The following is a 27,481-nucleotide window of genomic DNA, read 5'->3' as shown; positions in this document are numbered from 1 at the left end:
CCAGCAAATTCTAAAGGAAAATGTCAGGACATCTGTCCATGAACTGAATCTCAAGAGAAGGTGGGTCATGCAGCAAGACAACGACCCTAAGCACACAAGTCGTTCTACCAAAGAATGGTTAAAGAAGAATAAAGTTAATGTTTTGGAATGGCCAAGTCAAAGTTCTGACCTTAATCCAATCAAAATGTTGTGGAAGGACCTGAAGTGAGCAGTTCATGTGAGGAAACCCATCAACATCCCAGAGTTGAAGCTGTTCTGTACGGAGGAATGGGCTAAATTTCCTCCAAGCCGGTGTGCAGGACTGATCAACAGTTACCGGAAACGTTTAGTTGCAGTTGTTGCTGCACAAGGGGGTCACACCAGATACTGAAAGCAAAGGTTCACATACTTTTGCCACTCACAGATATGTAATATTGGATCATTTTCCTCAATAAATAAATGACCAAGTATAATATTTTTGTCTCATTTGTTTAACTGGGTTCTCTTTATCTACTTTTAGGACTTGTGTGAAAATCTGATGATATTTTAGGTCATATTTATGCAGAAATATGGAAAATTCTAAAGGGTTCACAAAGTTTCAAGCACCACTGTGGATTTAATAATGATGTTATTAAATCAAGATTGTATAGATGAAACTGTAATCATATACATATGTGTAATTTTTTTTAAATCTCTGTTCTGCCTGCCTTGTCTAATGTGTAACATTCTCACACCACTCTACACCACCCCACAGAGCAGAGGCAGGACAGAGTTACGCAATGATAAGAACAGAATGTGTATTTAAATATTCCCACCTTAGATACAGTATATGGAACAGACAGATACAGTATTTCATCACAAAAAAATCACTGTACGACACAGCAGACCACAAGAAATAGGAACAGTGGAGAGAGAAAAAAGGAGGGGGAGCAGTATGAATAGGAGAATAGGCATTGTCCACACCCTGAGTTCCAGACCTCCATGCTCAGAAAGACTGGCCTCTCAGCACCTTTGCCAGAGCAGCATCTTTGGGGTCAGTGCATGAGTGTCTGTCCTTCTGACAGAAAATTACAAAAATACAGAGACAAGAACTGGGTGTTGGGCAGGGTATGACCATGCTGCAGGCCGTGATCAAGAAAAGGGGAAAAAAAAGGCATTTGATTCAGACAAACCGCATTGGACCAAACCATACCCTTGCTTAAAATGATTGCAATAACTATTTTCACAGGATCAAGTGGAACCATTTAAAGTCACTTATAAATTAACATTAAATTGACATCTCTTACATGTCATAACAGAAATTCTGTAACATTCTCATAATAATTTGGTAATAAATTTACAGCCTTTGCAAAACTTTCTCCACTTTTGTGATTACTATACTTCAGTTATTTATGTCATTGCATTGTTATTTCTGGTGTTGAGTCGGTTGGTGTGACTTATGTACAGATGCTGGTATTTTGGAGCAGACAGCACATAAGGTGGGATAAGGGGGAAAAGTCTGTGTATGGAGCAGGGTCACCATCAAAAACCCTGCAAAGGTGGTAGATTCTGGGGAGTAATAATTAATCTCTTTTGACATAGCCAGAGATGATGTTGAGACTAGAAGAGACAGATAGACACAGAAAAAGCATCAGAGCAGAGGAAAAAACAGAGAGATCAGTGTGAAGTCCAAAAACCTTTTGCATGATCTCTCATGTCAGATTGAACAACCGTTGCAGGCATATCTGGGTTTCTGTTTCAATGAGTAATATTTGCATTGTGAGAATTTCTGCAGTTCAGTGGAGGAGTTCTTCTAGTTGATATTAGCAGTATGTCCATCCATTCAGAAAAAAAAAAAAAAAAACTCCACCCAAGCTTCACAACTGGTCTTGTGCATGTAGGAGCATCTATCTGTGTATTCATGTGCTGTTGCAGTTGTTCAGTGCATGCGTGTGTGTGTGTGTGTGTGTGTGTGTGTGTGTGTGTGTGTGCGTGCGTGCGTGCGTGCATGTGTGTGTGTGTGTCTTGATTGTCACTGCTGAAGAAATCATCTTTTAGTCTACAGTTCCAAATCTCCTTAATCCTATCTAACAAGTTTCTTCTGTAACATCACATTCTTATAAAATATTAGAAATATGAAAATGGTGTAGTCCAAATCATCTGTTGAAAAGAAAGAGACAATGTATAAACAAAGGCTGAAAGGGTTTAAATTGACCATGATTATTGACCATGATTTGTGGCCATGACCATGCATCATAATAGGAACATTTGTTTAGAAACTCTTTCTCAGTGCTACTTAATGATAATTATAGATGTAATCTTAATGCACTTCATTATCTTTGTCTCAAGCATGTTTGAGAACTAATTTCTCACCTTTTTTGGGATGGTGCAAAATGCTAACTACAGGCTGGTGACAGTGAAGCCTTCGTCACTGGGTTGATCCAACAGTTGGCAGAGAACCCCCGCTCGAGAACTTTGGGACACATAACGGTGTCCTACGGGTGCATAGCTGTCCATATTACCATGATAGCCCAGCTCCTCATGCTGGGGAGAAGAGTCTTGACTCCCACCCACACAAGAAGAGGACATAGTATGTCCTCTGAGCAGAGGTGTAGTATAAGGAGAATGGGATGGTGCTCTCATCCCAGGGCTAATTAGAGACATGTCCCGTTTGTTTGAGGGCATAGTGATGGTAGTGGAGCGCAGCTCTTCATAGCTCTGGGGACTATGAGCAACACTCCCACCCTGCCCATACCAGCAAGGAGAGCTACTGTAACTGGGTGAGTCATACTGTGGAAATTGGTCCTTTGGCACACGATGTGGACTCATTGCTGAGCTACACTGTGGCGGAAGGCGAGGACTAGGGGATAGCGTCGGGCTGAATGTCCTGGTAGTATGTCCATATGTCTGCGGAGGGGGTGTAGGTTTAGGATGCTGCTTTAGGACATCTGACTGAGTTGACAGGCTGGGAGAAAGAGAGGCAGAGTCTGAGGGGTAAATATGGGCAAATCTTTCATCAGAAGATGGAGTAGAGGTATGGGCAGAGTAGGGAGAAGGGTATTCACAGGGCTCAGGGGCATGACTTAGTGGTGAAAGGCTACTGCTATCTCCACTGTAATAATCTAGTGTTTCCTGGTATAGTCCCCCTGATGATGTCATCTGCCCTGCTGCTGGGGGAGCTGCAGGCTTTTGAAGTTTGGGCTTTGGTGGTAAAGATCGCTCTCTTTGGCAAGGAGAAAAGCCTCCTCTGCCTCTACTCCCTCTAGGCTGTCGGCCTGCAGAAGCACTTCGCTTTGGTCCACTTCCCTGCACAGGAGGACTTGCAGGTGATCCTGGAGGCATATGGCCTGTTTCCTTGTCACTCTGTGTCTCAGACCGTTTCTTTCGTCCTCTGCCTGGTTTTGTACCACCTTGAAACAAAACATTCTGACTCCAGTTATATGAGGGGCCTGTAGAATTTTCATTCCAATCTAACATCAGCTTCTCTAGGCTTGACAGGCTCGACTGTCCCTCAGATACTGGTGCATCCCTAGGGCAGAATGTGCCCCCCATGCTTCCTATCCCTGTGTGGGAAGAATCAGAGGAGGACTCAGAAAATGTGTCAGGGCAGGGACGCTGCTTTGCCTTTTGGGGTGTGTAATTTGAAATGTCTAGGATGTCTTTGGACTCAGAGCTAGTTCCACTCACGCCATAGTCAGAGTAGCCATGAAACTGATGAGTGCCAAATCCATCACCACCCCAGGTAGAGCCCCCTTGCCTGTAACCCCAAAGTGCAGAGCACTGGTATTGTTTGGAACCTTCGGGAGGAGATGAGGATGAGGAAAAGGAGCTAGTCTTTGATATTGACATGTAACTTCCACTTGGGGATGATGGACCAGTAGACTCATTCTGTTGCATGGGGACAACGGTAGGTCCAGGATATGCACTATAATGTCGCTTGGCAGAGGATTGATAACTTGAATAATTAATGTGGCGTTGTGTTGAAGAGGCAGGGGAGGTTTTAGTGCCATAAGCAAAGCTGCAGTCACTTGATCTGTGCTGCTGCTGAGTCACGGGGCAAACGCCTGTTCCTTGTGGCACATTTCCACTATAAGTGGAGGGGTATTGGGAAAAACATCCAGATGAAGGATGGGGAGAACTAGGTGACCGAGAGAGGGAAAGAGCAGGAGATTTTGGGAAAGAAGTGGTGGGGGATGTTTGGGATACACTGTATAAATATGGGCTCCTTGTAGCAGAGCTGCTATGAGATTGGGCTGAAGAAAGGGAGCCCCCCTCCCCGGTACAAGCTGCTACTTTGGGGCTTCTTTTAGGAAAAGCAGGAGACCAGCAATGGGCTGCACCTGGACTGCTGCCTTCATATCCTGGAGTGATTTTACGACCATCTTGGTGTCCTGTAGGGCTGGACATAGAAATGTCCAACAAATCTGAGGAGTCATCTGAATCAAGTAAAGAACGAAAATATCCTGCAAACATTCCCTGACATTCCTCTGCACTGCCAGCACCTCTCATCCCAGGGCTATGGTACACTCCCCCTTTGCCAGTCTCAGAGGATGGAAAGCTTCCACGAGGTGAACACGAGCCCTGGTAAATACCTGGATCTGGATCACACTTCTCTCCCCACCCACTATTTCCATTTTGCCAGTCTTGATCCAGAACTCCCTGACTGCCTTTTAATGTTCCATTCTTTCGTGAACGCCGCTTTCTAATCTTTTCCCCAGTCACCAGGCTGCCTTGCTCGCTCATTGTTGCTCTCTTCATTCCACCACTAAGCCCTTTACCCCTTTTTCGCGGAGTTCCAGGTTCAGACAGAGGAACTTTGCGCTTTTTGCCAATTGTCTCAAAGAAATCACTGAAGGACCTCTTAAAAGCCTCCGAGCACCCAGTCATACCCCCTCCCCTCCCCCCCATACAGCCTGCACGACCACCTCGCCTACGGAAGCCTGTGAGACGATGCAGTAGTGTGGACAGATTTGGGTTTTCTGGAGATGTATGGAAGGTCTCAGGTTCAGTCGGAGTCCAACAACGTGGTGGGGAGCAGCGGCCAGTACTGGGAGGTTGCCGGTTTAAGAAGGCCAGTTTAGACAGAACGTCTGCGTATTCTACTTTAACATCATTGGTGTCATTAACATAAGACGGCAGAGGGGAAGGTAGCTTCACTCGCCGACGCCTCCTGGGTTTCTTGGGCTCTGCAGCACTTGCAGCCCCAGCTTTAGTCTCACGCATGTCAGGCTGTCCTGGTAAAGCTTGTTTAGGAGGCCGCCCTCTTCGACGTTTCAAGATGACCGGTAGCTCTCCTGGAGGAAACATCACCATTACACTCTTCCCATTATTTTTCATGCGGAGAAGAGCAGTTGGTTCCCTTGAAATATGTGCACCCATCTCTCCACCAGATCCCCCTTCTGGTGCTTCTCCTGCAGTACACCCTTCCCCATGTGACCCCACTGCCACAGGCTCTAGAGAGGAGATCTTATAGCTTTTCTGTCGTCGACTAAGATGTACAGGAATTCTTGCAATTTTTACCACAATCTTTCTCACACCTAAAAAACGACCTCGTTGTTTACCTCTCTGTGAAGTCTGAATCACAGTGCTGCCTTCACTTGCTGCCTTCCCAAATGGTATTCCTACACTATGATTTGGCACTATATGAATTGAATTAGTAGGAGCTGGTGAAACCTCAAGGGATGAAGCAGAAACAGCCACTTCTAGAGGACACTCTTCCCTTGGTCTAATCTCTTCTCCTCTCCAGATGTTCCTATCCTCATCTGCCTCTTTTTGTTCTACTTCCCTTTTCATTACATTATCCTCTGCAGCCCTGCGTAAACGAGATGACTTGCGAAGGTGGCAGGGAAAACGTGGCCGACCAGAACTCCTCAGGGTATACTTCCTTTCAGCCTCCACAGGGGTATTGACAGGATTGTGGCTTGCACTAGAACTATTATCTAATTCTGGGTTTGTTAAGGGATTTCTCTCCAGTTTACTGATATTAGAGGGTTTCTCTGTATCTACCTTACTTGTAGAAGCAAGGCTGGGTTGAAGGGATGAGTAGTTTTGTGAGAGTTGGTTGGTATGCAGTGGATGGGTTGAATGGACAAGGGAAGTGTATGTTTCAGTCTTTGGAGTTATTGACAGATCCTCTGGAACAAGAGAGGTGTCCTCTTCCACAGTTGAAGATCTGACCATCTCTGTATGTGTATGTTTGTGCATCATTACATCTCTCTCAGTGCGCACATGGGTATTCATTTGAATGTGCATTTGAGATTGTAGACGTGTGTTGGAGTGTTCTGTGTGAGTGCTCTGTTGTTGTGAAAGTGGTTGTTGGTGTATGTGCATCTGTGGACGTGTGTGTGATTGAATGTGAATTTGTTCATGCATGTGCGTTTGTTCCACATGGTCCATTTGTCTGCGTCTCCTTGCTCTGCGCTGAAACTGGTCATCATGATTACGTAGACCATTAGCAAGTGAAGGAGGTGTAAACAATCTATAGTGTAGTGAAGCAGCTGGGTCAGAGCTACTTGTTGCTGCTGAAGTGACTCCAGGCCCCATATCTCCCATCCAGGAGCCTTCGGCTTCACTGCAATCCTCCCCACCCAGGGCTTCACAAACCAAACGCACACTTCCAGATCGCAGACGGCCCGACAGTCGACTCATTGCTTTTTAAAGTGATAGACTGCACCAGTGCACGTATATAATTTAGGCAGTAAATATCTGCCTATGTTTTGTTAATGTCCACTGGCTGACACAAAGGCAAGTCCCTCTCTCTCTCAGCGTGCAGTTCTTTGGCCGGTAAGTCTAAGTGCAAGACTGTCAGTAAACAAGGATTTCAGGAGTAAAGTCCTTGGAAATTATCCGGCAATGCTTATCTGTGGAGTTAAAGAAATAGTATAAACAGTATATAAACAGTATAAACATATAGTTGTAAGAGTAAATATCAATACGTTTATTATTATCATTATCTTTATTTTATGATTATGCTTTAATGATAACTGTTATTGTTCTTACCATTTGTGTTGCTATGGTCATGTTTTGTGTTATCCCTGTGGACAAAAGGACAACCGTTACCATAGTGATACACTTAGAGAATCATGGTAACCCAGGCAATAGAATATGAGGGGAGTGGTAACCATGGTTACAGTTTTCCATCCAGTGCAGTTGCTCAAGAAAACAGTTTTTTTTTTACCATAGCAATACAGTTTTAATACATACAGTAACCAGACTATGTATTAAATAATTAATAATTATGTTATATTAAATAATTTTATCAAGTTATTTATTTATGTAACAAACTATACACAATATATTTGGATAGTTAAGTTTTCAACTAAACTTTAAATAGTAGTTCAATCAAACAATTATTAAACCTAATAATTAACTGGATCACATGACTGGACTTGGGCATCCTTGCTTCTCTCTCTCTCTCTCTCTCTCTCTCTCACACACACACACACACACACACACAGAGCTCCTTGGACAATGCAGAAAAAAGTTAAAAAATGAAGTGAAAGACTGATCAACAGGGGGCAGCAGAAGAATGAGAGGATGTTGGGAAGGCTGGAGCGTCCGTCTGCTTAAGGAAGGCTGCATGGAAACCAGTGCTTGTATGTATGGACAAAAAAAGGCCAGAGAGAGTCAGAGGGTTCTTGGCATACTTTCCCAATTGCAACAACCAGTGACAGACAAAAAAGCATGCGGACATATTAACCACAAGCACAAGTGAAAATAAAAGTGTGAGATAAAGTACCATGCAAATGTATTGGGCACAGTGCATTTTTATGCAAATGTTGTCCTACATGGCTACTTTATTCCTTCTGCATTAGTGTGTGAAAAGAATAAAATGCGTTACAGAGAATTTTTTTTGTTAAGTAATGAACCATGTTAAGCAACACATCATGATTATGAAAAAAAAAATCAAATCAAGGCTGTCTGGGCTTTTACCTGCAGAGACAGAAGAACTGTAGCAACAACCTACCAGCCAGTTTCCTTAGAAACTACAGGACAATGTACGTGACAGGGTTAAGCCATTTTACAAGCAAAGGCAAAAGCTGCATCACTCTATTACAGTTGTATTCTTGCTCAATAAAGTAAATGTTTCACTATTTAGAAACTTTTCATTCCATTGGTTTTGATGGTATTTTTAAAAGAATTTCTTTTAATGTGCCTGCAATTTTTTGCACAGTATTGTTTAATTTTTTTTTGTTTTAAAAAACAAAAATTACTAAGTCTGTAATGACAAACAGACATCTACAGTTGCAAAGCCCATACCATGCACACTCTCACTCCCACACTCTTCCTTTCTTTTTCTCTCTCACACACAAGCTCTTATACACACACATTTCCATCCATCACTGTTGCTTTTGCACATGGTTCTTATTACTAACTGGCGAGGAGAGGGGAAGCAGGGAGAGAGGAGTAAAGGAGTGGAGCAGAAACATGTGCTGTGGTGCTCTGGGCCGAACAAACCCTGCCATGCCTGTGTGCTTAAAGATGCACTGGCAGACAGACAAACAGACTGAGCGAAAACAGAAACAGAGAAGCAAACTATCTACCGACACGGAATGACTATTTAACCAATAAGTAGTTAACTATACTGGTTTTGGACAGACTGCAATATAAGTATTAGCCTCCATCATATAGAACAAGTAAAGGTATTCTCTAGAGATGAGAACCCGGATGAGATCATGTATGGACTACTTAGACTGCAGAAGTGTATATTTCTCAACTAGAAGACTCAAAGGGCCTACAGCTCTTAGATCTGCTGCATATATCACTATGTTCTCTCTCTCTCTCTCTCTCTCTCTCTCTCTCTCTTTTAATTAATGCCATTAATTAATTAAGCATCAGTCTAACTGAAGACAGGAATGAGAACAACTGCAGATCGCCACTTTAATTATAGTCTCTCTCACACACGCGCGCACACATACCTCTCTCTCTCTCTCTCTCTCTCTCTCTCACACACACACACACACACACACACACACACACACACACACACACACACACACACACGCACACACACACACGCACACACACACACGCACACACACACACGCACACACACACTTCATCCCATAGCCTTTAAAAGATAGTGTGTCTGGAGCTTCTCCTCCCCTTTTCACTCTGTTTTGGCCGAACTATGCATTTCCCTGCCAGTGCACGCTAGTGAGTTAGAATAACTCAAAAACAAAGTGTGTCATTCTGTGTATGCATCATAGACTTAATCAGAGTAATTTGTGGTGGTTGCTTGCCAGTAACTCAATTAATAATTTTACATGTTCACCATTCCCACCACCACTGTCAAGTTCAAGCTTTTCTCCACTTACTGCTGTTCTCTCTCTTTGTCTCTCTCTCTCTCTCTCTTACACTTTTTCCCTCTGCTTTCTTATACTCTCCTATCATTTTCTCCAGAATCTGCCACAATGCACTGTGGGTAACAAAAAACATCTGCTAACGGTAAGCCAATAACAGTATTTCCCTGTCACAACTCTGTCCACTCTGCTTGTGCTCAAAGCTGCCCGAAGCCATAACCACCAAATAACAGAAGTCCAGGAAGCACATTAGGTCAAATATTAAGCGTAATGTTTTAAAAGTCCTCTGAATGTAATTATAGAATACATAAGCACTCAAAGATTCTTTTGTAAACATTCAACCACATAAACGCTGTAGTCGTAAACATACAGAAGTGATCTGTCCACATCTGCAATGCAGCAAGAGAAGCTTATGAGAAGTGTTTAACTACTTGAAAATTGTTAATGGAAAACTTGCAATATGACTAATGTTCTGATGACGGACTAAAACACTGTCTTAAAAGCACTGGGAAACACACACAAAAATGCACACCATTATACAACCTACATGTGCCCCATCTCCAGCTCTCATTCTTATAATCTTATCTCACTCAAAACCTGCATTATTATTATTATTATTACTATTATTATTATTTGCTGGTAATATCCCAAAAAGACCACTGGGACAAACCTGAAGTCTTCACACTGCACATGTTCACACTGGCCAAAAAGCCCTGTTGCTCAGGACATAGCATATAACAAATCATAAATATAATAGTTTAATGCAGTTCATTTTTCAATAAGTTAAGTGATTTTTATTTCCAACAAAATAGTTTTGTTTGAATACTGTTGATACTGACATTCTTTTAGTAACATATCGTATTTAGTAACAGATAGTCTGCCATCTGAGCAAGTTAAAGCAAAATAACAGAAGTATGATGGTGGGATTTAACACATGTTCAAGTGCATAGCTATGTTGTACTGTTCATAGCACATTCATGGTAAAATACATCATTTGGATCAGAAATTATGTCAAATCTGATCTAATGCCAATCCAGGTTTACTCAATATTAGATTCCTCATTGTTGTTGCACTGTGCAAACATTTTGAGTCAGTTGCCTCACAAGGTGGAAAAGCATTAACAAATGAACAGTCATCAAGACATCGCTCCCTTTCAGTGTTTATTTGTTCATAAACAGTCGCTTGGCTTATTTTCAAGAAATTGTACTGTCTTGTCCCAGTGGTCTTTTTGGGATTTAGGCTCTGGCGTGTGTTCACAGTTAACCCCTTCCTGATGAATTATAGTTGAATTCCTCTGTAAAAGTGTGCGTATGAAAGGGGCTGTAGAGCCTGATACTCTTAAGTAGTGATGGTGGTTTTGGAGTATGTGTGTAATTGCACAAGTGTATGTGTGGGTGTTTGCGCAATGTGAAAGAGCATGGTTCTTTGTGTGTGTGTGTGTGTGTGTGTGTGTGTGTGTGTGTGTGTGTGTGTGTGTGTGTGTGTGTGTGTGTGTGTGTATACATGTGCATATGTGTGTATTTGTGTGTTTACACAAGTACGTGTGTTTCAGTGGGTGTGTTAGGGAAAAGCACTCACTCAGTTCAAATGAGAGTGCAGTTGTTGCTAAGATACAGGCAGCAGCCCTGACAGTGTGTGAGGGCAAGTGATGGGGGTGGGGGGTGGGGGGTGGTAGGAGATGGAGGGTGAGCAAGATATACAGAAAGAGAGAGAGGGCAAAAAGAATGATGCAGAATGGAGAGTGAGGTGGGAGAGAAAAAGGGGGGAAGGAGAAAGGGAAACGCAGAGAGAGAGGTAGAAGTGGGTCACACGGTCCACAGAGACATTCAGTGACACTCTGCAGAAGAAACACAGCTGTCATCACACACAGACACACACACATATACGGACACATGAACACACACTTTGTCTGCCCCATGTCTCCTCTCCAGGTTTCACTTCTTCTACTCAGCATTCCCTCATCGTTCTCCGGCGCTCCACTTCTCCCTTTCCCTGTCTCGCTGCTTGTCTCTCATACTGCTTTCTCTTTCACTCACACTCACCCACTCTCACTCCCTCTTCCCACCTCTCCATGGCCCCTACTCCTCCATCCCACCCCACTCCCCCCCCAACTAACTATCACTCTCACCCTCCCTCACTTTCTTCCTCTCTTCCTCTCTCATCCCCAGCTGCAGGAAATTCCTAATAATCTTCATCATCAGAGCCTGTCTTTAACACTAGTTCCTGCCAACACACACACACGCGCGCGCGCACACGCACACACACACACACTTTTACTACATCTTGCCTTCTGTTTCTCTCTTTGCAGCAGCACTGTTACTTCTGTGAGTCTACATGTAGCGGTTATTTTAAGAATTGCAGAGACCCTCCAATCCACCCTTCACTCCTCCATGGGTCATGTGACTACAGCACCAGCTGGAAAGGAACATCCAACAGCAGGCGAAGAGAGAGAGAGAGAGAGAGAGAGAGAGAGAGAGAGAGAAAATGCTCGAGACCTTTGTTGTTTTCTCTCACTTTTACTATGCATCTCTTTTTTGAATGTAAACTCTGGAGAGACTATAAGGCTGCACAATTATTTATTGTATTTTCATTTTTAATCACAATTTTTGGCTCCCCCAATTAATTAAACATTGACTGCAGTATATCGCCTCACAGCAAGAAGGTTCTGGGTTCGAGCCCCGTGGCTGATGGGGGCCTTTCTGTGTGGAGTTTGCATGTTCTCCCCGTGTCCGCGTGGGTTTCCTCCGGGTGCTCCGGTTTCCCCCACAGTCCAAAGACATGCAGGTTAGGCTAACTGGTGACTCTAAATTGATTGTACCCCACCTCTCACCATAGTCAGCTGGGATAGGCTCCAGCTTGCCCACAACCCTGCACAGGATAAGCGGTTACAGATAATGGATGGATGGATGGATGGATGGATGGATGGATGGATGGATGGATGGATGGATGGATGGAGTCTCAGTGAACTTCTTGAAAGTTAGATACTTGGGTAATGTTAGACAATGTTGTAAATATAGAAACAGATATAGACTTATTTATACAGTTTAACTATCTGTTTGGTTACATACTGTGCGCATAATTACCTTTATTTATTTGAGTCGAATTTTTGTGACTAGGTCCATGTGTAGGAACATGCGCTGTATATTCTGAGGGAACCCTTAAAGGTTCAATATGGAACCCTATAACAGAGAATCTCCCTTTTAGAAAAGATAACAAATAGTACTGTTTAAAAAGCTAGAACCAATATCCATCCGAAAATACCTTGAGGAAACCTTTTCTATGTGCATGCAAGGAAAAGGCTGTTTTTGTTATTTTAAAGTACGAAGTTGAGAAGTTGACAAAGTTGAGAAGTTAAACAAATTTGGTACAACATTAATGCATGGTCTCAACAACTTGTACATTCAAAACACTTTGCATGACTCAAGTGATTTTCAAACTTTCAAAATTTCTGACACACTCGTTAGTTAGAAATCAAATGTATTGCTCATGAGATCACACTGGACTAATAATGATCAATGATATTGAGCAACATAACTGAGATTATCATTGTAGTCGCTATCATGTAGCACTTCTGTCCTTTCTTTCTCACCTTCCCTCCCTCGTTTCTTTAAACACCTCGACTTCCACAGCATCTTCTCTTACAACCACTTTCATCCTATTCTCATCTTTTCACATTGCAATTTGTCCTTTAAAGCTGTCTGTACTCATTCTGTGTCTTATTCGTGGCAGCTCGCTCACCCACTGCCTCTCTCCCTGTGCACACTGTGTCAGAAAACACACTGACACGTGCATGCACACATATTGAGTGAGACCTTGAGGCTAGCATTTTGGAGAGGGGCCTCTCTACTGCGGCCCTGACTTCCTGACATGACCACTGTGTACACGCGTGCACACACACACACACACACACACACACACACACACACACACACACACACACACATATATATACACAGCCTGAACCCAGAGCACCCCCGTTCCACTGTTGCCGTGGGAGACACTGCTGCAGAGCCCGTTGCCAAGGAGAAGGGCTGCTGGCTGCCTGTTTAAACAACAATGGCTGCCTTGTGCGCATTCCATCTCAGGAGCACACACCAAGGTTCTCAAGCACGCCTGCGCACATGCAAACATACGGATGGACACATGTTCATGAGAGTTGTCTTTCGCTCAGTCTGGTATAAAAACCCCGCAGTGGCTCCTCTTTACTCTGTACATCACCTTCACTCTTTCCCTCTATCTCTCCATCCTTTCTCCTCTCTTCTTCACTCTTTCCTTAGACAGAATCTCAAGACAGTAGTTTCTAGAGAACTAATTCATCTTTCTGATGCACATTTTTGCATTTTTCTACCATGGTGACCGCACACATCCACTCTTACCTACGCTGGAATCTTTCTGTAGATTCTCTTCTCTATCCTTCTCTCTTATCTCCCCTCAGTGCCCCTCCCCTTCCCCCACTATCTTTTTCTGCAATGTGTCTCTCTTACTCACTCACTCACTCTCTCTCTCACTCACACACACACACACACACACACACACACACACACACACACACACACACACACACATACATGCGCACACTCTCTCTCTCTCTCTCTCTCTCTCTCTCTCACACACACACACACACACACACACACACACACCTCAGAGTTAAGCTTTCTGTCTCTCTATCATTCCCTTTCTGGCAAAGGAAGTGTGTGTTCCCCAGGGGGAGCTGGGCTCATTAACTTCCAGCAGACAGAGAGAGTGTGGATGAGAGAGAGAGAGAGAGAGAGAGAGAGAGAGAGAGAGAGAGAGAGAGCCAGAGCCAGGGGAGAAATACAGAGTAGTGAGAGACTAAAAGAGAAAGATAGAGGAACTAGAGGACGGTGGAAGGGGGAGGGCGATAGAGTCCGCAAGAGAGACTAAAGGTAGAATAAAGACAGGAGATGGGAGAAAAAGTAGAGTGAGATGGATCGACAGAGCAAAAAGCAACAGTAAGAAAAAGAGTGATAGACAAAGAGAGAGGAGCAGAATTTATAACCTTCCTCACCTGCAGTATCATCCTTTAACAGTCACTTATGCTCAAATAATAATAGCAATAACAAATAACCAAATGATGTGCTTGTAACATGCACACACACACACACACACACACACACACACACATACACACACACACACACACACACACACACACACACACACACACACACACACACACACACACACACAAAGCAGGAGGTAGTGGGACAAGCATCTGTAGGCTTACATATAAAAGAGTACTAGAAGATATAGAGGATTGTGTGTGTGTAGAAGTGTTGTATTTTCCAACAGCAGTGCAGTATAACATTGTCTGGTTACTAATCCAAATCGAGAACTTTCGATGCTCATGTCCATTTTGTATCACATAACAGTCCTCACAGAAGTACAAGTAGTTCTCTGGAGGCTGTGAGGTGATGACATCATATCCCAGGCAATGCTACCTAACAACAGCAGTGACAATTAAAGAGCTTCAAGGAGTGATTAATCTTTTAGTTTTGTGAGACATAAAGCAGCTGCTCAAATACAACTTTACAGGTTATCCATCATACTTGATGGGAGTGTTATCAGATGACAACCCTACAGTCTGGCAGGGGACTCGAACTCAATATCCTACACCACAAATTAATAAAACTACACCACTATATTAAGTAATATTCTGAAATATGTACTACTGTATGTTGTGCAATAACATTGTTATATACAATCTAGTATGGTTTTGTTTTGTGCATTTTTGTGCATTTTTAGAAAAATGGTTCTTCAAAGGTTCTTAGATGGTTAACGATTCTAGATTTCTGCTGAGGTTTTACTTAAAGGCTTATCTGAATTGTTATGAGTTTCTGAAGAAAGACAAAATGAAGAATCCTTTAATAGAAGAGTGGAGGCTGTTACAGCAGCAATGGGTGGACAAACTCTACAATGGGATGTTCACAAAGCACATACGAGTGTGATAGGTGTCCGCATAATTGTGGCCATTGACTTGATTGATGGCTTGGTGAATCTGTGCTGATTTCATTTCACGAAATCAACAGTCAATGGTCTACACTATGTCCAGCTCCACCCTTATGCTTGTGTTCATTGCTCTGGCCCTATGGTAAGATGGGCAACCAAACTCAACTCGGTTACTCGTTCTGTTTTTTTTTTTTTTTTGGGGGGGGGGGGGGGGGGGGGGGGGGGGGGGGGTTGGGGTATTGGTTGGCCATTCAATTACACATTAAATAGAATTAAAACATTTTTCTCATTCCAAACATGCCTACTAATTTTTCTTTTTTTTTAAGTTACGTGAACTTACAAAACAATTATTAACAATTATTATCCCCTGCCCAAACAAAGTTTGGGTGGGGTATATAGAAACGGGTTCCATCTGTCTGTCCGTCTGGTCACGTTTTCGTTTCCGGGCCATATCTTTAAAACTACTGAAGATACCTTCATGAAACTTTGTATGCATATCAAGCAACATATAAACTGGTGTCTTTTGCTATTTTGGATTTTTGGAAAAAAAAAAAGTATTTTTCAAATTTTTACATAGAAAATAGATTTTGACTTAGTTTCTAAGAGCAATGTTTGTTTCCGGAGCATATATCCAAAACTATTCATGATATGGATTTGAAACTTGGTATACAGGTTAACAAGGTGATGTAGATGTGCCTTTTCATACAAAGAAATTTGAGAAATTTTAAGGTTTCATGTTTCCATGGAAACAATTTCAGACTTAGTCTCTCAGGTTAGCCTTAGGGGTAGGTTTCGTGTCCGGAGCAGAACTTGAAAACTATGAGTGATACGGTCTTGAAAGTTGGTATATGTGTTGATTAAGTAATGTATATGTGCCTTTGATACTAAAAAATGTGAGAAATTTTCATTTTTAGCTCATCTGGACCAAAGGTCTGGTGGGCTTATGCCATGGGCTGCTGAGGTCAGTGTAAAGAGGTAGGGTTGGTTTCCTGCAGCAGAACTTAAAAAATGTGACAAATAATATCTTGAAACTTGGTATATAGTTGGTATATAGGGCGGGGGATATAGATGACTGTGTCTTCTTGTTAGTTTATATATATATATATATATATATATATATATATATATATATATATATATATATATATATATCTCACACAGTAAATTGAATTAATATCACACAGTAAATTAGTATAATTTAATGTTTTTCTACTTGTATCCCTTCCACGTCTTTTGATCATTTTTTACAGTGTTTTAAACAGTGTACACAAATAAACAATGACCATCTCATGCACTTCAGCTTTAGAATGAGACTCTTCCTGAATTAGAATATCCAGTTAACAACACATTGCTCATCTTTTTCACATTTTTAATTCTACATTTATAATCTAGACTTTTGGCATGACTCCAAGGAAAGAATGTAAAGTAGGAATTTCTAATAAAGTGCAGAATGCTTCTCTGTGCATAAAAACACAAATTATATTAAATATAACTTGTAATATACATAGTGATCTATAATACAACCCTGGTAGTCTTGTTGTTCTGAATTTAATAACCACAGTTATCATTAAATGCCAGAGTAAAGCCTTGATTAACCAGTGTATCATGGCAACACCATGGCAATATCACTGAAGTGTAATGCAGGTCAAGTTTTAAAAATGTGACATGTCTATAATGTTTCATGGCATGGAAAAAAAGCCTATCACTACATATGGACTGGATTTTCCAATGTTCTCCCTGTGTTCACAGGGTTTCCTCCGGGTTCTCTGGTTACCTCCCATGCTCCAAAAAATATGCTCAACTAAAGTGACTGTAAGTGTGAATGAATCTGTGTGAATATGTGTGTGTGCATGGAGCCCTGTAATGGACTGGCATCCCGTTCAGGCTGAATTCTCCCGCCTTGTGCCTAGTGTTACAGGAATAATTTCTGGCTCCAAAATGACCCTGACCAGGATATAGAGGTTACTGAAGACGAATGTATATTATTTTGAACTGTACTGCAAGTAGATTTAACAATTGCCGAAGTAGTTTAGCTCAGAGAAGAAGCCAATAAAAAATTCTTGCTCCCATTTACTTTGAAATGAGTGACTCATCTTGTGTTCATTACCTGGTGGACCAGCCAGATTTATAAAGGCTTATAGCTAACATCAGATCAGGTCTACTACTACAACCACTTGCTTCTCCTTTGTCCTTATTTTCTACAAATGCCTCATCAGATGGAATGAAATGGCATGATGTTGGTTTAATTAACAACTTTTCCCTTGAGGCTTCTTGATGGCATGTTGTTTTAGTTGCTTAAGTAGCAATAGTAACTATTGACCAAGCCTACTGGCAAGTTCTTTCTAAAAGCTACAGATTCTACAGGCCGTCGTGCAGTTTGGGGGGGGAAAAAGGATATAATTCTTCTCATTGCAAAACCATTTACATTTTAGATTCCTTCATTTGTTTTTATTTGTAATATCAACTGAATATTGGTCTTTTATATAAATACATTTTTAACTGTAAAATAATAGTGAATAATACAGAACATGGGTGCATTTTCTATTTGCACATATTTGTAAAGATATGGTCACCAACCTGCATGTCCATATTTATTTTAACTTCCTCCTGATTTAAAAAAAATGATCACATTTATAATTTTTTTAGCATATTATTAACACATGAGTGACAGACACACTACGTATAACACCGGTGCAAAACATCTCCTGGACACAAATAAAAGGATCACTACATACACGTGCATGACTGTATCATGAAATATTTATGAATGTGATGAAGACTGTTAGACTGACACCACTGGAGTGTGTTCCGTGAACAAGAGGCAAGAATGTGAATCCTGGTTTGTATGACACACTCGGCTTTACGTGAGTGTCCTCTAGTGTCTATGGTCCACTTAAAAAATGAACTGTCTGTGCCTGGTAATGTTTCAGCTCTGAGTCTATTCATGGTTAATGAGTAAATCTGAGCAGTTAACCATGACAAATAAAACAAAGTCAGATCTGTTCAAAGCCTCTAAAAAGCACTGAGACAAGCAATTCAGCTAAAGCTGTATTAGAGGAAATACAGACATCGTCTTCCTACTGGAGATGGAGATGTCTCAGTCTCTTCTACTGGCAACTTCCTTTCACATCTCTAACTTTATTATCCGTCATCCTTCTCATGTCCTCTAGTCTACTCTTCTCTCTTCTCCTCTCTTCGTCTCATGTTCACCTGTTTTGTAAATGTGAGCATTGTGTGTGTTATTAGTCATGATTTCAGGTTGCATTATGCTTCACTTTGTAGGTTTAGAGCTGATAGAGATAAGCAGTTTCCATGCTGGGTTTTGACTATTTATTGCCGCAGCTCATAGAATTATTTCAGCTCCGCCTCCAGCTTTGTGCAGTCATCCACATTGGTTATGCATCTCAAAATGTTATGAGTGAGATGTTTCAATCAAAATCATCACTTTGTAATAGTGTAATCAATTTAGCTTGTGATTTGTAAATGTACCATTAAAATTGTTATTCATAAACAGAATATTAACATTTTCAAGATGTAACTCAGCATTCATAGTTTTAATGTACAACCCCGATTCCAAAAAAGTTGGGACAAAGTCCAAATTGTAAATAAAAATGGAATGCAATGATGTGGAAGTTTCAAAATTCCATATTTTATTCAGAATAGAACATAGATGACATATCAAATGTTTAAACTGAGAAAATGTATCATTGAAAGAGAAAAATTAGGTGATTTTAAATTTCATGACAACAACACATCTCAAAAAAGTTGGGACAAGGCCATGTTTACCACTGTGAGACATCCCCTTTTCTCTTTACAACAGTCTGTAAACGTCTGGGGACTGAGGAGACAAGTTGCTCAAGTTTAGGGATAGGAATGTTAACCCATTCTTGTCTAATGTAGGATTCTAGTTGCTCAACTGTCTTAGGTCTTTTTTGTCGTATCTGCCATTTTATGATGCGCCAAATGTTTTCTATGGGTGAAAGATCTGGACTGCAGGCTGGCCAGTTCAGTACCCGGACCCTTCTTCTACGCAGCCATGATGCTGTAATTGATGTAGTATGTGGTTTGGCATTGTCATGTTGGAAAATGCAAGGTCTTCCCTGAAAGAGACGTCGTCTGGATGGGAGCATATGTTGCTCTAGAACCTGGATATACCTTTCAGCATTGATGGTGTCTTTCCAGATGTGTAAGCTGCCCATGCCACACACACTAATGCAACCCCATACCATCAGAGATGCAGGCTTCTGAACTGAGCGCTGATAACAACTTGGGTTGTCCTTCGTCTCTTTAGTCCGAATGACACGGCGTCCCTGATTTCCATAAAGAACTTCAAATTTGGATTCGTCTGACCACAGAACAGTTTTCCACTTTGCCACAGTCCATTTTAAATGAGCCTTGGCCCAGAGAAGACGACTGCGCTTCTGGATCATGCTTAGATACGGCTTCTTCTTTGAACTATAGAGTTTTAGCTGGCAACGGCGGATGGCACGGTGAATTGTGTTCACAGATAACGTTCTCTGGAAATATTCCTGAGCCCATTTTGTGATTTCCAATACAGAAGCATGCCTGTATGTGATGCAGTGCCGTCTAAGGGCCCGAAGATCACGGGTACCCAGTATGGTTTTCCGGCCTTGACCCTTACGCACAGAGATTCTTCCAGATTCTCTGAATCTTTGGATGATATTATGCACTGTAGATGATGATATGTTCAAACTCTTTGCAATTTTACACTGTCGAACTCCTTTCTGATATTGCTCCACTATTTGTCGGTGCAGAATTAGGGGGATTGGTGATCCTCTTCCCATCTTTGCTTCTGAGAGCTGCTGCCACTCCAAGATGCTCTTTTTATACCCAGTCATGTTAATAACCTATTGCCAATTGACCTAATGAGTTGCAATTTGGTCCTCCAGCTGTTCCTTTTTTGTACCTTTAACTTTTCCAGCCTCTTATTGCCCCTGTCCCAACTTTTTTGAGATGTGTTGCTGTCATGAAATTTCAAATGAGCCAATATTTGGCATGAAATTTCAAAATGTCTCACTTTCAACATTTGATATGTTGTCTATGTTCTATTGTGAATACAATATCAGTTTTTGAGATTTGTAAATTATTGCATTCCGTTTTTATTTACAATTTGTACTTTGTCCCAACTTTTTTGGAATCGGGGTTGTACAAATAGCTAACATGTTAAATATAAGTTACAAATACCGTTGCAGATTTTATGAATCTGAATGTTACAATATAAATGACATTTAAACTCACAAGCCACTTTATTAGGAACACCCATCTACCTGCTGTTTTATGCAGTTATCTAATCAGTCAATCCCTTGACAGCAGCACAATGCATCAAATCATGCAGATACAAATCAAGAGCTTCAGTTAATGTTCACTTCAAACATCAGAATGGGAAAAATTGTGATCTCTGTGACTTTCACTGTGGCATGGGTGTTGGTGCCAGATGGACTGGTTTGAGTGTTTCAGAAACTGCTGATCTCCTGGGGTTTTCACACACAGCAGTCGCTAGAGTTTACACAGAATGGTGCGAAAAACAAAAAAAAACATTGAGTGAGAGACAGTTCAGTGGGTGGAAGATAAGAGAGGGCAGAGGAAAATGGCCAGATTGGTTTGAGCTGCCCGGAAGAACACAACAACTCATAGCAATTCTTTACAACCGTGGTGAGCAGAAAAGCATCTCAGCATGCAACAGCAGAACAACACACTGGGTTCCACTCCTGCAGCCAAGAACAGGAATCTTAGAATCAAGAACAAGTTCCTATTAAAGTGGCTGGTGAATGTACATACCAATACTTTTGACAGTTTTCATACATTACTTTTGACTCCATCATCCCACCCCCTTCCCTTCTCAATTACATTATACAGAAACATTTTGAGCACTGTATTGCTTATGTATCACTATGACTTTTGCTGTTGATATAACTTCACAAATCACACCAAAAACTCTCAATGAATGAATGGTTGAGCAACTGAGTCAGAATGAATGAGTCACTCTGAAACGAAGTGTGAATTGTATTAGCAAAAGTTGGATCTCCTATTTGCCAAAAGACTGCGAGGATGACGTGATTACGGGGGAGGAGGAACTGTGGGCCGAAGGCATCGTCTCTTTTTGCTCGGAGGAGAGTGGAGCTAATATTTGAAAACGAAGCATGCAGGTATCAGCACAGGCTGCTTAGCATGACATGCGCTGACATATTTCATTACATCCAGAGGGAGGAATATATTTCTTACAACACACACATACTTCCCACTCAAAATGTGTGCTAACATATGCAGCATAACAAAAAAAAAAAACCCTCACACTTACCTTTTTCTAGATTCTCTCAACTGATTCTCTTCTCACTCACAAATCGCATGTTTCCATGGCAATGCTACCCTGCCAGTTTGTTACCTGAGAGAGAGAGAGAGAAAAAGATAGACAGAGAGAGAGAGAGAGAGAGAGAGAGAGAGACTAAGCAAAGTCAAGGTTGACATCACCAGCACAAAACATTTAGATTGATGCCATAAAACTCCTTAATATCTCCTGCTGATTTTACACTTCAGTACTTTGAATACTCCTTATACACACTCACCTGTGTTGTCTTTATGTAACACTCCAATAAGCATAAAACATTTCATAAAGCCTGTGTTCCTGTGTTCTCACTCAGGATTCTGCCAAAGAAATATAAAGTCTTGGCCACTGCATACAGGCTGCATAATTAACATATGAAAACTATACAATAACTCTAAACCAACACACTACACTGGTGACTTGCACACCAAGTCAGTCAGTGTTGCTTTGTGACAGTGCACACATTTTTGGACATATTAAAAACAGACCTAACAACAGGTCATGATCAAATGTTCTTAAGTAGAATGCTGTTTTAAACCATCTAGTTTTTGCATATGAGTGCTATAAGCTGTAAGGGAAAATAAATTAAGAAAAAAATTAATCAAAATTATTCGCAAAAAATATAGCAAGGAACTGGAGAGTCGTTTATGGAGACAATGGCTGGTAGTATACAGTGTTATGTTGTGCTGGCCTACTCTAGAGTTCAAGCTGCTAAACAGGCAAATGGATCCTTTTTCTGTCCTCAGAAATCAAACAGGTCCAATAATGGCAGTTTTGTTATTTTCTTTATGTGACCGGCTTAATTCTGAGCCCAGGTTACTATCTGCTCTGGGTTTCTGGGTATTCTTGGGATTGGATCCGGATCCACCATAAATGCAATATGCATTTATGTGCAAAGGCCTTTAGTCAGGATAAATGAATTATTTTATTGTTTTTAATGTGACTGCGTCATACGGCACAGTATGGTAACAAATCTGCATTCCCACATTTAGTCATTATCTCCATCATTTAATAACCCATTATGTATTTAAAGACGTGTGCTGAATTTGGTTACATTTCTTTTCAAGGTACTAAATTTACTGGACAGGGACATAGTATGAGCTAGAAATACTGCAAATCATTGATTAGCCGAAAACAATCGTCACAGAGTCATAACTCAAGTCCACTCTGACAACTCTAACCAATAGGTTTACATCTCAAACTGCATATTACCACACTAAATAGTATGCCAAAATGGTGTATCACAATTTGTTATGCAATATATTAGCACACTTCTTTATCAACAGAATGCAAAAAAGTTGGAAAAAGTTCTATCGGACTTTAGCGCACTGAAATCTTGAGTTGTGCCTGACACCGAGTTCACGGAGTACAAAAAAAAAAAAAGTTTAGTCCGCTGTCTCATATCACTCCACATAAAACCAAATTCCAAGTAATAAAAATCAGACTTTAAAAATAAGCTTAATAATTTTCTTTGTTAGAGATTTTTGTAACAGGACTTTTGGAGGAAAAAGATCACCTAATTATCACAAAAAAGTCTTTGCACTTCACTAAACTTAAAAGTTGGACTATTAAAGAAGGCAAGATGCAAATAAGAGTATTACAAATGCATGCTTTAAATGAGCATGATGTCAGGGACGTGTCCCTGTTTTTGAGACACTGGAGCAATTCTGAGCAAACAAAACAATTTCTAGAAATTGATAGAAATTTAATGAGCAAGCAAAATAATTTCTAGAAATTAAAAGACATTTAATAGAATAGAAAAATTAATCTTTTTTTCTTTTTGTATAAGAAAATTTTCTGAGCAAGATTGATTTGCGTATTTTCCACTGAGTACTCTTACGTTTCAACTAGTCCATGTTGTGCTGTACTGTAGCTGCTAAACATACAGTAGAGACACAATGCAGCTCTACAGCTCTCCATTGTGCTGCTGTTTGTTTGCCACTATTTATTACATACAGTGGCCAACATCCGTCACGCACTTTGGGTATTTTACTTTCTTTTCCCTGATCATATTACATTGTTGTCAGGATTTCTGCATAACAGATTCATTCACATTTTCTTTTGCTACTCAAAATTTCAAAACTTTTGAAAACAAACCCAGCTGCAGATGTCACTACCCCACAAAATCCAAAGACACTGCTTAAGGCTTTCTCAGCTGGTCCTCTGGGAGAACCCTCAACGGTTCTTTGTAGAATCATGTAACAGAGTGTTTCCAACTCAGAAAGGGATCCAAGTAGAACCATTTTAGGATGCCAAGCATGCTTAATTATCCAGTAAACCCCTAAAAATCATAAAAACCCCCTTTTTCTCTAAGAATGTATGGACAGTTTTGGATTTGTATTAGTCCACAGTGCTCTATTCCACTGCCTGGTCTCAAAGGGCTGTTTGATAGAATTTGCGGGCATAGCGCCAATTATCTTAAGTCAGGAGAAGTCATGTGAATCCTCTATTAAAATAAAGAGAGAGACTTTGCATACTGTCAGCCCTGTGATGACCTGGCGACTTGTCCAGGGTGTACCCCGCCTCTCGCCCATAGTCAGCTGGGATAGGCTCCAGCTTGCCCGCGACCCTGCACAGGATAAGTGGTTATGGATAATGGCTGGATGGATGGATTTGCATGGTCTTTGCAAGAGGTTACATATACTACTTGATCAGTATATTGTAGCATGGCAAAACACGTTAAAAACTTCCAGATCATTTAAATGCAGTATTTCAAGAAATTCAAATACTTTATGCAAACATTTCTGAGCTACCTCAGCTGACAAGCATCAAGAAACAGTGCAGCGCCACGATAGTTAAACTGTGTGAACCTGTTTATATAAGTCATTTTAATACAATAGAATCAAAAGATATGATGCTCCAGCCTTACAGCATAATCAGGCAGCAATATGTCAGAGCAGATTAAGCTTAAACATTATCTCTGGATATTTGATGAACACAAAGGATCTGGTATTTTAGTAACATTTATTTGCATGACCTGCAATCTGTTGCACTATAGTGTGTGCATGTACTTCTGCGTCTGCATCTTCTGACTCACAAAGCTCCCCCCTAAATAATTGAGTTGGTTCAGTCTCTCATTAGAGTTGGCTCAGTGTATAGAGGCATGCAGAACACTCGGATATACAGAACCCCTAGACACATACACAGGCTCTCACTTTCCCTCATCCATACCTCCCTCCCACAAACCCTGGCTCGGTGTCCTGCAGACAAAATTACACACACACACACACACACACACACACAGTGATGTAGATCAAGTCAGCTTTGCTGCATGCCCCAAATCCCATTACACCCACCCAACCTACCTCGCTCTCTCTCTCTCTCTCACACACACACACACACACCTCCACACCACACACTCTCTACCAAGCCAGGGTCAAAGGTGAAAGCTCTCCTAAAACCAGCTCTGTTGGCCAGACAGGGAGACAGATGGAGAGAGAGAGAGAGACAGACAGACAGACAGAGAGAGAGAATAAAACAGAAGAACATAAAGAATAAGGGAAGCAGGAAAGGGAGTGTAGTCTCATGGAATGTGTGAGATAGGTTATGTATGCATTGTCATAGTGCTTACATCTGTAGCACCTTGAATCATTCTGAAGTATGTAGGACTATGGCACTATATGTAAGATGGCAGAGACATGACTGTTTTGACAGCTACCACCAAGGTCATGCTGGATCTCTCCTCTCTGCCAATCAGAAGTCTCCAGCTGGTGTGGCCTTCTAAATTTTCTTTAATAAAGGTCGCCATGGTGACCAGAGCTGTCTGATGGACACGCACACATGTGCACACACACACACATACACACAATGCATACTCTTAAAAGCATGTGCTGAAATACAGCAACCACCAAATTGGCTGCCATTTCAGTGTCCAACTGGGCCATGGGGCAAATATTTGGTGTAATGTGTCTATCATGCGCCAATAAATGAATAAACAAACAAAAACTCCCTGAGGTCTCCATGTGATTTTTGTTCCCCCCAGATCATTTTTTTTTTTTTTTTGTGATCTGGAATTCTTTGCACGTAACATAACCATGCTCAACAGTGTATGAAAAGTGTGCATACACTTTCCACTGGACATCTGAACCTGAGTCAAAATGTGTCCAAAACAGCACACTACCACACTGTGTCAAACTAGTATGCCACTTACACAGCTGTGCCAGTGAAACTGCTGTGGCCCCTAAGCTCCCTGGCTCAGACTGTCAGGGTCCATTTGGGGCCCCCTGTGTGTCCTCAGCCTTCATTCACCTTTAAGGTACAACCCCACCCACGCCCGCTGCCCTGCATGCACCTGTAAGAAGCTAACTATTTTTGACACACTGTGTGGTTTTGCATATAAAGCAGTGGACAAAATGTGTGATGGCAAATTAAAAAGAAAAAGGGAAAAAAGGAAAATGAACCAGACGACTGTGAACTTTAATTGGCATCTGCGGATGTACTGCATAGCCAGAGAGAGAGAGAGAGAGAGAGAGAGAGAGAGATGCGGCGGGGGGCAAAATTAGCTAGACTAATCAAGAGAACCATAGGCGGGCTTGGAAGCGGGCGGACGTGTGAGTCTGCTATCACGTCTAACCGTGATCACAACCAAAACAGCGCCAGACGCACGCGCCGCCGTCACAACACCAAATCCCTGTATTTTTAACAGCGCTTAAACATTGTTGCTCAGCAATCATCCATGTAACAACTGGCATTTACATATCTGCCATATATATTGCAGAAATGTCCCTTAAAACGCAACACAGCTAATCATTTACCTCTGATGGACGTGAGCTCCAGGAATCCACAATGTGAATGACTAGGCTGAGGAGCGGGGCGGAATGGACCTACTGTATATATGAAGCGCTTCCTGAGCGCGTGTGCGCAACCTGACCTATGAATGGCAGTGATGAGGTTAATGGAAATTCAACAGCAAACACAAACCCTCTCCAAAATTCCCAACGACTCTGGGGAAAGGCTGCATGGGTTATGCAAATGTGGACTGTGCAGGCAGACGCCGCGCACTCACCGGGATGCGAACGCACTTCACGCTCCGCGCTGCTGCAGCCGCCGCCGAGCTCCTCACGCGCGCACCGACACCAATCACCAGCGCCAAAACACCGGGACACGCAGCCGCTTCAGCCTCACAGGTGCCCGCGCGCATAACGCGCTCCACAGCCGACTGGGCGCTTTCGGGCATCTCCCACTCGGCTGTCTGCCGTCTTGCGACGCTCAACCAAGCTGTTCTCTGTCAACATCTGGTGAAAGAGATTTAAAAAAAGCCTCTATATTGAAAAAAATATATATTAACAAATAAAGATACCATATGATAAAAAAAAAAAAAAAATCGCGCCTGTTTGTCGTTGCTACATGTGAATGAAAACGTGTGAAATGGTGCGCTGCAGTTTTGACGCCGATGCGCCCGGAGACGCGATGGAGACGCGAGTCACATCGCAGTGAGCGCGTTCCTGCGCCGTTTCTCTTCCCTCTGCAAACCCACTGACTCCACGCTACCTCGCCAGCGCCAAGTGCAAACGTGCCTAACAGCAGCTTCTGGGCTTCCGTAGATTCTCGGGAACTCTGGGTATTGAAGTCTTTGTTTATGCCTCTTTGAAATATTCACTCGTGGACGTAAAGCAAAAGGTTCCAGGAGCAAACCGGGGGACCAAGAGTACTCAAAAGGACGAAAATGATCTAAACAGAGAGCACTAAGCATTCAATGATATTAGCACCCTGATTCCTACAGTTAAGTGTTGTTTGAGGAATGCAGTGGTTAGAAGAACTCTCAGGGAGAAAGAGTTCAAGTTCGAACCCTTGAGTTGCCCCTCTGCAGAACTCTTTAAGGTTTTAGACCTTGCAGTTGGGTGTATCCCAATCACAGAGGATTTAAAATATGAAGTCACCCCAAAAAACAGTGAAGACCTCTTGTTTC

The 27,481-nt window shown here is 41.7% G+C and overlaps 1 protein-coding gene across 1 annotated transcript; it reads right to left on the bottom strand.

Moving 5' to 3' along the window:
• Nucleotides 1–634: 634 nt before the first annotated feature.
• ahdc1 (AT hook, DNA binding motif, containing 1) lies at nt 635–27,012 on the bottom strand. The gene is made up of 5 exons (XM_060942925.1): nt 26,579–27,012; nt 21,550–21,633; nt 6,958–6,992; nt 2,332–6,818; nt 635–2,118 (listed from the first exon to the last, which is right to left on the bottom strand). The coding sequence occupies exon 4, from the start codon at nt 6,604–6,606 to the stop codon at nt 2,359–2,361; it is 4,248 nt and encodes a 1,415-aa protein (XP_060798908.1). The 5' UTR covers nt 6,607–6,818; nt 6,958–6,992; nt 21,550–21,633; nt 26,579–27,012; the 3' UTR covers nt 635–2,118; nt 2,332–2,358.
• Nucleotides 27,013–27,481: the final 469 nt, after the last annotated feature.

This window comes from Neoarius graeffei, chromosome 16 (genome assembly GCF_027579695.1).
Source record: "Neoarius graeffei isolate fNeoGra1 chromosome 16, fNeoGra1.pri, whole genome shotgun sequence".
NCBI lineage: Eukaryota > Metazoa > Chordata > Actinopteri > Siluriformes > Ariidae > Neoarius > Neoarius graeffei.
This window is presented reverse-complemented; position numbering and strand designations above follow the sequence as displayed.

Excerpts from the sequence above, each read along its gene's own strand:
- ahdc1 (XM_060942925.1), bottom strand. The coding sequence starts at position 6,606 with ATGAGTCGACTGTCGGGCCGTCTGCGATCTGGAAGTGTGCGTTTGGTT.